Source organism: Manis javanica, chromosome 1 (genome assembly GCF_040802235.1).
Source record: "Manis javanica isolate MJ-LG chromosome 1, MJ_LKY, whole genome shotgun sequence".
Classification (NCBI taxonomy): Eukaryota; Metazoa; Chordata; class Mammalia; order Pholidota; family Manidae; genus Manis; species Manis javanica.
Genome location: NC_133156.1, coordinates 166,770,029 through 166,784,213, shown reverse-complemented (window position 1 = coordinate 166,784,213; position 14,185 = coordinate 166,770,029). Strand labels below are relative to the sequence as shown.

Genomic DNA, 14,185 nt, shown 5'->3' with positions numbered 1-14,185 from the left:
TAACACAACCCAGGCACTATTTCTATCAAACAGAAGAACAGATTGATTAAAACCCAGGAAGGCATGTGCCAACTTCCAGGTGCCACTGGCAGATACATTAATTACTCCACTAACATCAACTAAAGACCATGATGAGGTATGTTTTTAGGAGGTAATCCACTCATTTTAGGACTTGAGCAAAGAAAGAGCAGAACATGAGAAGACTGAATCCCATTACCTTCCTTCTCTCAATACTCAAAACTGGAATGCTAACAGACTTTAGTTTTTTTTCTTCAAATTGAGAAGAATTAAAATAACACTTTTCATAATGCAAAGTTGATGACTTTTACAATTAATAATTTGAAAAGAGAACCAAATTGATGACAGTTGCTTACCAGAATTTATCATGCATGTTTTAGCTCAAAAACCTACTTCTCAGAGTAGTTAAAAATACAGGCTTTGGAAAAATACTTAATTATTTTAAAACAAAATCTAAGTAAAAATTAAACTAATATCTATAGCTCACACTCAACACTCTTTAATTTAGTTGATCTAAATTCTAATCCATTACAGTCACCTAACTGGAACCCTCAGTAGCCAGAGCTGTTACCACACTCACTCAGTAAGAGCTGAATACAACAAGTTGGCGGTGAAGGACTTCATTCACAAAGGTCTGTGCTCTCACATGAGGGCTGAAATCTTTCATCCCTTTTGTAGCAACCACACTCCACACCTTGGCACCTGATGTTCATAACCAGAACTGTAAGGTACTATAAGATTTCACCAGACAGGATTAAAGATGGCGGTGTGAGAGGTGAGACAGAGGCTTCCTCCTAAAACCACATATTATATGAAAATAGAATTAATACAACTAATCCTGAAAGAGCAACAGGAAAGAGGACTGCGCCAGACTGCATACACCTGCAGACCTCACAGAACAGGGTAACATACCAAAGCTGTCACCCAGCGGGACCCAAGCCCTTCCCCCACCCCAGCTCACTGGCAAGAGTTAGACAAACAGAGCAGGGAGGGAGTGGAGGCCTGGGATTGCTGAATACCTAACTCCGGAGATCTGCTCTGGGAGCACAAACCTACATTTCATGGTGCTTTCATGATACTCTCGTGATTAGGGGACTGGAAAGCTAGGACAGGCAGAATTCCTGGAGAGACTGAGATTCCAGCCACTGTGGAAAGCAGGGATCCATATTCTGCTGCTCTGGGATAAAAGAAAGATGGGCAGTCTGAGAGACTTCCTAATAAGGAAGCCCTTAGCAAGAGTGCTGCTAAAGGGGCAAGGATTGCACAGAGCTTGCTGGTCAGGAGAAAGGATGGATACACAAAATTGTCCGGGTGCACTCTGCCCAGCAGGCTGGAGGCTTTCATGATTTACAGGTGCTCCAGCTCCCTGGTTGGCTACACAGCTCCAAGAACCCCCTCTGTGATAGGCACCCTACTGCACCTTTCTCCCGGCCAGCCCCACCTGGCTCGCAAACCGACAAACCCTACCCTGGTGTTAGGCCAGCCAGAGGGAAGATCTGTCTACAGCAACTACAAATGCAAGGCATAGATGCTTATACCTGTATGCTTGGCCCACTGGTTCAGGCAGTGGAGATAGGCATAGCAGCTGGGAAGCAGGAAACAGCTCTTTCCCCCCTCCAGGCACTAGTACCGCTCCCCTGCCACCCCAACATTGCTTCAGGGGCTGAGGAGCCCCAGAGTAGAGCTTCTGGACACTAGAGGGCGCCATATATAAATATGAAATGCCAAAGGAACCTGGTTCAGAGTAAAACTAATATAACTCCTGAGAAAGATGACATGGACCTCATGACTGTTCCTGAATGGGAATTCATAATAAAAATCATTAACATGTTCATGGAGGTACAGAAAGATAATCAAGAACTCAGGAACGAATTTAGGACAGAGATCTAATTGTTGAAGAGCACAATGGAGGGTATTAAAAGCAGATTAGATACGGTGAAGGAGACGATAAATGAAATAGAAAGTAGAGAAGAGGAATACAAAGAAACTGAGGCACAGAGAGAAAAAGGATCTCTAAGAAAGAAAGAATATGGAGAGAACTGTGTGACCAATTCAAATGGAACAATATTTGCATTATAGGGGAACCAGAAGAGGAAGAGAGAGAGAGAGAGAGAGAGAGTAAGGGATAGAGAGTGACTCTGAGGAGGTAATTGCTGAAGACTTTCCCAATCTGGGGAAGGAGATAGTGTCCCAGGCCATGGAGATCCACAGATCTACCAACACAAAGGACCCAAGGAAGAAAACACCAAGACATATAGTAATTAATATGGCAAAGATCAAGGATAAGGACAGACTATTAAAAGCAGCCAGATAGGGAAGTAAGATCACATACAAAGGAAAACCCATCAGGCTAACATCAGACTTCTCAGCAGAAACTCTACAGGTCAGAATGGAGTGGCACGATATATTTAATGCAATGAAGCAGAGGCCTGGAACCAAGATTACTTTATCTGGCAAGATTATCATTTAAATTTGAAGGAGGGATTAAACAATTTCTAGATAAGCAAAAGCTGAGAGAATTTACCTCCCACAAACCATCCCTACAGCCTATTTTGGAGGGACTGCTATAGATAGAAGTGTTCCTAAGGTTTAAGAGCTGCCACCAGAGGTAATAAAACCACAGTAAAGAAAGTAGAACACCTAATTACTAAGCAAATGCAAAATGAAATTAACTATCCCTTAAGTCAATCAAGGGATAGACAAAGAATACAGAATATGATACCTAATATATAGAGAATGGAGGAGAAAGAAAAAGGAGGAGAAAAAGAAAAGAACCTTTAGATTGTGTTTGAAACAGCATATTAAGTGAGTTAAGTTAGACTCTTAGATAGTAAGGAAGTTAACCTTGAACCTTTGGTAACCACGAATCTAAAGTCTGTGGTGGCAATAAGTACATACCTATCGATAATCATCCTAAATGTAAATGCACTGAATGCACCGATCAAAAGACATAGAGTCACTGAATGGATAAAAAGACCCATGTATATGCGGCCTACAAGAGACTACTCACATTAAACCCAAAGACATTCACAAACTAAAAGTGAAGGGATAGAAAAAGATATTTCATGCAACTAACAGAGAGAAAAAAGCAGGAGCTGCAGTACTTGTATCAGACAAAAAAGACTTCAAAACAAAGAAAGTCACAAGAGATAAAGAAGGACATTACATAGTGATAAAGGGGTCAATCCAACAAGAAGATATAACCATTATAAATATCTATGCTCCTAACACAGGAGCACCTACATATGTGAAACAAATACTAAATGAATTAAAAGGGGAAATAGAATGCAACACATTCATTCTAGTAGACTTCAACACTCCACTCACTCTGACAGACAGATCAACCAGACAGAAAATAAGTAAGGACACAGAGGCACTGAACAACACACTAGAACAGATGGCCCTAACAGACATCTACAGAACTTAACACCCAAAAGCAGCAGAATACACATTCTTCTCAAGTGCACATGGAACATTTTCAAGAATAGATCATATACTAGGCCACAAAAAGAGCCTCAGTAAATTAAAAAAATGGAAACTGTATCAAACAGTTTCACAGACCATAAAGGTATGAAACTAGAAATAAATTACCCAAAGAAAAGAAAAATCCCACAAATACATGGAGGCTTCACAACCTGCTCCTAAACAACCAATGGATCAATGACCAAATAAAAACAGAGATCAAGCAATATATGGAGACAAATGACAACAATAACAATAACTCAACACCACAAAATCTGTGGGACGCAGCCAAGTCCGTGCTAATAGGAAAGTATATTGTAATAGAGGCCTACCTCAGGAAAGAAGAACAATCCCATATAAGCAAATTCAGTAGAAGGAAGGACATAATAAAGATTAGAACAGAAAGAAAGAAAATCAAGAAGAATAAAACAATAGAAAGAATCAATGAAAGCAAGAGTTGGTTCTTTGAGAAAATAAACAAAATAGATAGAGCCCCAGCCAGACTTACCAAGAAAAAAAGAGAGTCTACACACATAAACAGAATCAGAAATGAGAAAGGAAAAATCACTACGGACACCACAGAAATACAAAGAATTATTAGAGAATACTATGAAAAATTATACACTAACAAACTGGATAACCTAGAAGAAATGGACAACTTTCTAGAAAAATACAATCTTCCAAGGCTCACCAAGGAAGAAATAGGAAATCTGAACAGACCAATTACCAGCAACAAAATTGAACTGGTAATCAAAAAACTACTTAAGAAAAAATGCCTGGACCCGATGGCTTCACTGCTGAATTTTATCAAACATTTAGTGAAGACCTAATACCCATCCTCCTTAAAGTTTTCCAAAGAGTAGAAGACGGAATACTTTCAAACTCATTCTATGAGGCCAGCATCACTCTAATACCAAAACAAGGCAAAGACACAACAAAAAAAGAAAATTACAAACCAATATCCCTGATGAACATAGATGCAAAAATACTCAAAAAAATATTAACAAAACGAATTCAAAAATACATCAAAAAGATCATCCATCATGATCAAGTGGGATTTAATCCAGAGATACAAGGATGGTACAACATTCAAAAATCCATCAACATCATCCACCACGTCAACTAAAAGGAGGACAAAAACCGCATGATCATCTCCATAGATGCTGAAAAAGTATTTGACAAAATTCAACATCCATTCATAATAAAAACTCTCAACAAAATGGGAGTAGAGGGTAAGGACCTCAACATAATAAAGGCCATATATGACAAACCCACAGCCAACATCATTCTTAACAGTGAGAAGCTGAAAGCTTTTCCTTTAAGATTGGGAATAAGACAAGGATGCCCACTTTCCTCACTTCTATTCAACATAGTACTGGAGGTCCTAGCCATGGCAATCAGACAACACAAAGAAATACAAGGCTTCTGGATTGGCAAGGAAGAAATTAAACTGTCCCTATTTGCAGATGACATGATATTGTACATAAAAAACCCTAAAGCATCCACTCCAAAACTACTAGATCTAATATCTGAATTCAGCAAAGTTGCGGGATACAAAGTTAATACACAGAAATCTATGGTATTCCTATACACTAACAATGAACTAGCAGAAAGAGAAATCAGGAAAACAATTCCATTTACAACTGCATCAAAAAGAATAAAATACCTAGGAATAAACCTAACCAAGGAAGTGAAAGACCTATACTCTGAAAACTACAAGACGCTCATGAGAGAAATTAAAGTAGATACCAATAAATGGAAACACATCCTGTGCTCATGGATAGGAAGATTAGTATTGTCAAAATAGCCATCCTGCCTAAAGCAATTTATAGGTTCAATGTAATTCCCATCAAAATACCAACAGCATTCTTCAACGAACTAGAGAAAAATCATTCTAAAATTCATATGGAACCACAAAAGACCTCAAATAGCAATACTGAGAACCAAGAATAAAGCTGGGGGGATTATACTCCCCAACTTCAAGCTCCACTACAAAGCCACAGTAATCAAGACAATTTGGTACTGGCACAAGAACAGACCCATTGACCAATGGAACAGACTAGAGAACCCTGATACAAACCCAACCATATATGGTCAATTAATATATGATAAAGGAGCCATGGACATACAATGGGAAATGACAGCTTCTTCAACAGCTGGTGTTGGCAAAACTGGACAGCTACATGTAAGAGAATGAAACTAGATTATTGTTTAACCCCATACACAAAAGTAAACTCGAAATGTATTAAAGACTTGAATGTAAGTCAGGAAACCATAAAACTCTTAGAAGACAACATAGGCAAACATCTCCTGAATATAAGCATGAGCAACTTCTTTCTGAACGCATGTCCTCAAGCAAGGGAAACAAAAGCATAAATGAACACATGGGACTACATCAAACTAAAACGTTTCTGTATGGCAAAGGACACCACCAACAGAACAAAAAGGCATCCTACAGTATGGGAGAATATATTTGTAGATGACATATCCGACAAGGGGTTAACATCCAAAATATATAAAGAACTTACACGCCTCAACACCCAAAAGGGAAATAACCCGATTAACAAATGGGCAGAGGATATGAAGAGGCAGTTCTGCAAAGAAGAAATTCAGATGGCCAACAGACACATGAAAAGATGCTCCATATCACTATTTATCAGGGAAATGCAAATTAAAACCACAATGACATATCACCTCATGCACACCAGTAAGGATGGCCAGCATAGAAAAGACTAAAAACAACAAACGCTGGTGAGGATGCGGAGAAAGGGGAACCCTCCTACACTGCTGGTGGGAATGTAAGCTAGTTCAACCATTGTGGAAAGAAATACAGAGGTTCCTCAAAAAACTAAAAATAGAAATACCATTTGACCCAGGAATCCCACTCCTTAGAATTTACCCAGAGAATACAACTTCTCAGATTCAAAGACATATGCACCCCTATGTTTATTTCAGCACTCTTTACAATAGCCAAGATATGGAAGCAACCTAAGTGTCCGTCATAGATGAATAAATAAAGAAGATGTGGTACATATACACAATGGAATACTATTTGGTCATAAGAAAGAAACAAATCCCACCATTTGCAACAACATGGGTGGAGCTGGAAGACATTATGCTCAGTGAAATAAGCCAGGTGGAGAAGGACAAATGCCAAATGATTTCCCTCATTTGTGGAATATAACAATGAAGCAAAACTGAAGGAACAAAATGGCAGGAGACTCAGAGACTCCAAGAATGAACTAGTGGTTACCAAAGGGGAGGGGTGTGGGAGGGCGGGTGGGGAGTGAGAGAGAAGGGGATTGAGGGGTATTATGTTTAGCACACATGGTGTGGGGGATCACGAGGAGAACAGGGTAGCACAGAGAAGGGACATAGTGGATCTCTGGCATCTTGCTGCACTAACAGACAGTGACTGCATTGGGGTATGGGTGGGGACTTGATAATATGGGTAAATGTAGTAACCACATTGTTTTTTCATGTGAAACCTCCATAAGAGTCTGTATCAATCATACCTTAATAAAAAATTTAAAAAAAAAGATTCTACTAGAGGGTTTTCTGATCTGCACACAATATTCATGAGAAAAAATTTGGGAGAGGGAGGGAGAAGGAATCTCAATAAACGTCCCATGGAAAAAAAGATTTCTTGGCTAAGATCTTGCTAACTACACCAGTCTTGAGCTCACATGCATACATCTGTGCATTTAATGCACATTTACTGAGTGTCGACTCTGTGCCAGGGACTACACTGGGGTCTCAAGATAAAGCAGGACATGATATAGACAAAGTTCCTACTCCACGGAAGTCACATTCCAGTGGGGAAGAGACCGTAAGTCCTAATGCATACAGCAGTGACATATAACAAGGATGCAGGGGTAGAGGGACAGAGGGTGTGCACTGTGTTAGGAGTTCTGATGGGGCAGAGGAGACTGGGAAGGAAAAGCCAGGGTTCCATGACTGAAACTGCTACAGAGGCCCCTGCACCAGGCTGAGCCAGGCCATGTTATCTGGCAAGAGGTCAGGGTGACCTTGACAGACTCTCAGTATAGGCAAAAACCTCACTAGTGTTCAAAAGGAAATAAGGGATGTTGAGTGGCAAGTACAGGCAACTCATTAGAAAAATGCTACTGCACAGGGGTGAAGAGACATAAGCAGAAGCAGAGGAGAGGGCCATCTGGGACCAAGGGAGGGTCCTGCTTCTGAAAGTGATGAAAATGGAAATACCGGCATGCCAATGGGACTGGGAAGCTGATGGCACAGGAGAAAACTGGAGCAGCTGCTGGCCGCTTTTTGATAGATAAGGACCCAGAGCACAAGGGCAGGGGCAGGACTTAGCCATGAGCAGCAATGGTCCTTGGCTTTCAAGAAGGAATCTGCTGCATGTGGTCCAGATATGGGGAGAATGACACAGATCTGGTGGCAGGAATGCATCAGAATTCCCTCTGACGGCTTGTTTCCTCGATGAGGAAAGAACCAAGATCAGCTAAAATGGATGAGGGTTAAGTAGTGGGAGGAACGAAGAGAGGAGGGGTAAATGGCGTTCTGCAGAGTGGGAGAGAGAACAGAAGTTGGCAGGGGATCTAGATAAGCGCCAGCAGCACTCAGGATGCCCCTTAAGTTCAGGGCCGTGTGGTGAGTGCCCAGGCAGTGACGCCCAGTGTTCTCAGGTGAACTCAGCTGTTCTGACATCAGCCTGAAGCAGATGGACAGCTAGACTTAACAAGAGAAGTGGACAAGAGGAAGGCAGAGGGCTTCGGTAAGCAAGGATGGAGAGCATCTTGTGGCATCAATGGCAGGTGGTAGGATCAAAAGGCCAGAGGCCGCACTATGGTCAGTGACTGCAGCTAACACATTAGAGAAAGTTAACAGGAATCAGAGGAGGTGAGAGTTGAAGAGCAGATTGCTGAAGTTTATGATTCTGAAGAAGATGCAGTTATACACAATAAGAGAGTCTAAAAAATAGTGAGGCTACAAGTAAGAGCAGCTGAAGTGAGGTGGTAACAAGTTACTTAACGGATCACCACGTGGACACAGAAATCCCGGGGAATTCTGACAGATGAGTTTGTGGAGAAAGGGAGCGAAGCCAGTGCTCTGAGAGGTAAGGGATAAGGTGAGATCTGGAAGTCAACAGGGGACCGCATAAGAAGATATTAGCAGGTGATCCAGTCTGAAGGCTTAAGCTTCTGGGAATCAGAGTTCAGGGAAGAAAGAAGAATGACCTGGAGAGGGCAATGAGGATGGAGGACAGGGTCTTCCACATTCATACCCGGTGACCACAGGGATGAGAGGGAGGACCTGCTGGGAGTCCAGGAGAAGCAGGCCCCTCATGGGTAGCCAGGTTCCAGTCAGAAATCCTGCTGACTCGGGTTTAATCTTCTTGCTCATAATGCTCAAATACTGTCATAAAAGCTACCTATGCTGTCTAGGAACTGAAAATGGCTTGAATTTCAAGCATCACTTTTATTTTTCCATTATCCTTAAAATTGATTCTTTATTCTTCAAACCATAAAATGTTATTGGAATTTAAATTTAGGATCTTTATTTGAGGACAGTGTAAAATAGCCAGTATTTGGAAATCCTTTAAAAACATGCTCATGCAGGTATGTTTCCTATGGAATTTGTCTTATGATACTACAAAGTTTCCAGTTTCACAGAGGTCAAAATGCAGATGGACAGAACCATGCACCTGGGAACTCAGCATCTGCTCAACACCCGGTACTTACTTCACGATGCCATAACCCAAGCTCACGATGATCACAAGCAGGCGGGCCAAGGTCCTCTTAATTGCAGATATCAGCTCTGCGAATATCAATAAACCTCGGGCTGAGGAGAAAAGAGAGAAAATAATTCATTCTGTGTACACGTGGAGGCCTGTCACCAAGATTCCAAATAAATATGTACTGTGTACAACTCTCCGTTCTGACCTCAAGACCAGTTAGCCATACTACTTTACAAGTCACCTACCAACATATGTTTGAAAACGTCAATGAAGGGGAATTCATGAGCCCTAAAGGATTCACCCCGTGATCTGATCGGCTCCACTGACACAGCTCTCTCATAGCCACCTAACAGCTGTCTCCCTGAGCATTCTTTTTTGCTCCTTCTTCCCCTGGAGGCTACCAAGAACTACAACCCTCTTCTTATCCTTAAGTATCTGAAAGTCATCAAGTCCTCTAGAGTTCTCTTTCCTCCAGGAGGCCTTCAGCATGTATTCCTGCTCCTGGACTACAACGTGTGGTCCTAACGGGACAGGAGACACGTGACCCCTGCCCTCATGCAGCTTGTACTCGAGCACAAGTAACCAGAGACAGCTTGGCATTGGAGGTGCCAGAGGTAACACAGTATCTCCAGGACTGTGAAGATAGCAACCAATCCACATTTGGGAGAAGTGCACATGGGTCCAGTTTCTGAGAAAGTGATGTTTACATCAGGATTTGAAGGTTAAGTAAGAGTTAACTATTTGGGGGAGGAGAAAAGAGGAAAAGCAAAATGTGTTGCAAGAAGTGAAAGCTGAGAAGGTCTGCAGTAGAGAGAGTAATGAGAGATGCCAAGGAAAGAGTCCAGTGATAAGGGGCAGGGACCAGTCACACAGGGTTTTAGGCTATGTTATGAGCACAGACTTGATGCTAAGGGCAATGGTAAGTGAATGGTAGTAAGTGGGAATGAAAAAGCAACTGGTAAACTACAGCCCACATCTGGCTGTACATCTGCTTCTGTAAACAGTTTTACTGGAAGAAGCTACACCCTTTGTCTACAGGTTGACTGTGGCTACTCTGGAGCTATAATGGCAGAGCTGAGAAGCTGCAACATGAACTGCACGGCCCACAAAGCGAAAAATATTTACTATATAGCCTTTGCAAGAACAGTGTGCTGACCCTTGGAATAAAATAGACAGTTTCATTTTATCAAGATTGCACTCTTTAATGGCTTGGAGAGCAGCTAGATTGCAGGCAAGGAAAATGCTCAGAAGGATTTCCAGAAGTCCAGGTGAGAGGTCTGAAAAGTGCTGACAGCAAAGACAGAGAGAACTAGAAAGAGAGTCAGAAACCTGACTAGTGAATCCACACAATTATTCTTGTTTTCAGCTCACATTTCTCCATTTTACCCATAAAAAATCACAAGAGACCTTGTCAAATGCCTTGAGGACAGGTGTGGAACTAAAGAGAGAGGAAGAAGGCAAGAGGATGGCCCCAGGTCACTGGCTGTGCTGTCTGCTGAGAGGCCTACCTGGAGGAGCCGCCGGCTGGGGGTAAGGAGGCAATGTAAGGACAGAAGGAGGAGTCCCATTTCTGCCACATGACACTGAGAAGTCTGCAGGGTGTTCAGAAGATGTTCTGGAGGTAACTAGCTACTAGGTCTGTAGAACAGGATGGAGACCTGGCCAGGAGACCAAGCTTTAGGAGAACAGAATGTGAATGGGAGGTTCAGGATGACAAATGTCTATGAGGGTGGGCGTGTTTTCAAACCCTTCGTGAGCTACCTCCCTCTTGAAGTAAAGTGAATACAACCTTCCTGGTAGGACTGGGCCTGCACAGCAGGATTCTCAACTCCTTCCTGCTAGTCCTCCTGCTGCAAAGCAACATAAGGTTATATTATACAAGCTTGTGGGAGGCAACCACCCTATCACTGCCTACACTGAGTTTATTTTCCATAAGCTTCAACCTTTAAATCTTTTAAAAAGAACTTCTCCATTTTTATTTTTGCATTTGTACTTTAATCCCAACTTCAGGGTCTTACCAATTAAATTTCACCTTTCCCTCCCTCCACTATCACATCTCTTCGCGTCCCACTGTGTATCTCCAGGTGAGAAGGATTCATTTAAAATTATTCTCCAGTATTTACAACTCTGCCAACCTCACAAAATTGAAGAGGACGCTCTCTATATACACACAAGTATGCAATAAATGTTAGTTGAACAAACTGAACCAATGGACTTACAGCAAAAATAAAATGGCAACAAGGTCTAAAACCTGTGAAACAGACATCACTCAAAGCTGTCTCCCAGCCCAGTTGTTCTCAATCCTAGATGCATATTAGAATCACATGGGATACCTCTGAACAGAAGCAATTCAGAGGCCTTCTCCAACTAGAACCTCTGGCACTGGTCTCATTTTAAAGTTCCTCAAGTGGTGCTATGTGCAGCCAGGGGTGAGACCACTGCTCCAGACTAATGCTGTCCAACAGAACTTTCTTTGATAATGGAAATGCTGTACATCTGTGATATCCAATACAGTCAACACCGGCCGCATGTGGCTACAGAGCATGTGCAATGCAGCATGTGCAATGTGCAATTGAAGAAGTGAATTTCTAATTTTACTTAAATAGCCAGATGTGGTTTATGGCTACCATATGAGGCAACACAGCTCTGAGTTGACAAGATTGACAAGTGGCTATCTGCACAGGCCCTTAGACATGGCTGTACAACCAGTTTTCAGCTCCCATTTCTCCATCTTGTCCCCAAGGAATCACAAGAACTCATCAAATACCCGGAAGTCCAGTATACCAAGTGACCTACTTCCTAACTGCCAATCTAGAAGCATAGAACAGGACGTCAGTATGACACAGCCTGTTCTTATGCCTCCATGCTGCCCTAATGATCACTGCTCCCTATCTCTGTGTGATTCTTCTACAGTCCACCTTCCAGGACCGATGCTACTAAGCAAGACAGCCTCTGCTCCAGAAGTCCCGCTGGGAAAGCCAGGAATATCAGTCCACTCTCCCCCAGCACCTCTCCTTCCTGCTCCAGCAGGACTCCTCCAAGACTGACAGCAGTCTGGGGTTCTCCAGTCCTGCTGGTGTGTCTCAGAGGTTTTCAAGTACTGAGATGAAGGGGACCTCCCAGCTCTTCACGCACCTCAGACTTTTGCTGCTCCCCGCCAGAGTCCCCACCACTCTCCACTTTCTCAAGATAAGGAGCTGAGCCACCTTATCTGACATTCAAGGCTGCTCTAACCCCAGCCATGCACAGCAGCCCATCCTTCCTTCTTCAGCTGGTTAAGAGCATGCACACACACAAATGTCACTAAACCATCTCATAGAGTAGTAGGACCTCTATAACTCCCTGGATGTTGTCCTTTATTCTTTTCTATGTATCTTTTTAAACTTTTTGAGAAATTATGAACACTCCGTAAAATAGAGAAAGCAGTATATCGCACTCCCACATACCTGTCACTTAGCCTCATTAACTATCAACTTCATGCCAAACTTGTTTCATCTAGTATTCCAACTCACTCATGGCCATACCCACACCTTTTGAAATTCTGTACCAATCAATTTAACTGATCACTCGGTCGCACATTCCTGAGAGCTTTCAGCCCACTCAAACAATCTCCCTTTCTAAAGGTTTGGCTACAGATTTGTCTTTACTTCTCTGGCTTGTGTGTAATCTAGAAATCTGGGACCATCTGGGGGAGCCAACTACATGCCTGCCTGACTCACACATTCCACTGTGTAAATGTGTGCCTGTGATGGTGCCTCCAGTGGCCGCATGAAGTTCTTTGCAAGAGTGATGACGTGGGGAGAAGGAAACAAGGCTGCAGGCCAGCAGGACTGATTTTACTGCCTGGGCTTAAATTCTTTTTCTTTTCTCTTTTGGAGGGAAAGGAGAAGAAAGAGTATGGGGGAAAACCAGAAAGATCCCAAGCCCAGAACACTGTGCTGTTTTAACCCAAGCTCTGGTAGCTGACCCTTAGGGAGTGGGAAGTTTCCTTTCTCCAGGAGGAAAAGTCAGCAAGAACGAAGACAGAAAATAAAGACAACACACATGCTAGCCTGGATCAGTTGTACTCTGACATTCCCTTCCTGGCTTCCCTCCTCTCCATAAATAATATGGCTATTCCTAAACCACTGTACTAAGTGGGGCCTCCCACAGCTCTGCTCACAGACGTAAGGAGCCTCTTGGATCACACTGTACTTATGGAGACAGCCACAACTTACTTGATAGCCCAGTATTATTGATGTTTTGATATTCACTATAGAAAACTGCTTTTTCAAGCATTCCCAGGAAAATAACAGCTGCAATCCAGAACTGGATTCTTAATATATCTTTCCAGTAACAGGCAGACCACATCAACCACAGTATGGCATATAAGATATAGACGATACACATCACCATGTAAAACTGTAAGAAGAGAAGCAATTTTCAGTTAAACCTTTGGATCATTTGAAAACTGACATTTCTACATTCAAGTATCCAACCCTTCCTTTATTTTCCAATCACTGGAACCAGAAATAGAGTATGTCACAGCATTAACTTTGAAGGAGTTACCACTCCTGAGCTCTTAATTTATTTAATTTCCAATTAGGAAATAAAATTCATCTTAAAAAAAGGAAAAAATGATGAAAAATACTTACAATCATTAGAGGCCAATCTGATGCAGAAATATATCCATGAGGCCCCACCATAGAAAGAGAAACTGGGGAAGGTAAAGGTGGGGATAAAGAAATTAATGAGTTAAATTAACAATCAATCTTAAGTTTTTAAATGTAAGCTCATTTCTCAAAAGGCTCTGAGACACAAACCAAGCTAACAAATGCTGAGTTCTTACCTGGCACATATAAGGTGCTGAATAATTACTAGTTGTTTGACTATGTGATCTTATCAAGGTACCTTTACTGGTATATATGCTGTTATAAAACCTGGGCCAAATCTGATCTTATACAGACATCAAATTAGCAGTGACCTTAGACTGGCCCCCTGCTGTGT

The 14,185-nt window shown here is 42.1% G+C and overlaps 1 protein-coding gene across 5 annotated transcripts in view; it reads right to left on the bottom strand.

Moving 5' to 3' along the window:
* Positions 1-14,185, bottom strand: part of TMEM87B (transmembrane protein 87B) — a 59,366-nt gene that overhangs the window by 22,103 nt on the left and 23,078 nt on the right. For all 5 annotated transcript variants that reach the window (XR_012133200.1, XR_012133201.1, XR_012133199.1 and 2 more), the window contains exons 7-9: positions 13,834-13,895; positions 13,417-13,600; positions 9,204-9,303 (exon numbers count right to left, since the gene is read on the bottom strand). Coding sequence is in view for 2 of the 5 variants with exons in the window: in XM_017669020.3 (XP_017524509.3) it covers positions 9,204-9,303; positions 13,417-13,600; positions 13,834-13,895 (346 nt within the window). In the remaining 3 variants the exon portion in view is untranslated. The remainder of the gene's footprint in view (positions 1-9,203; positions 9,304-13,416; positions 13,601-13,833; positions 13,896-14,185) is intronic.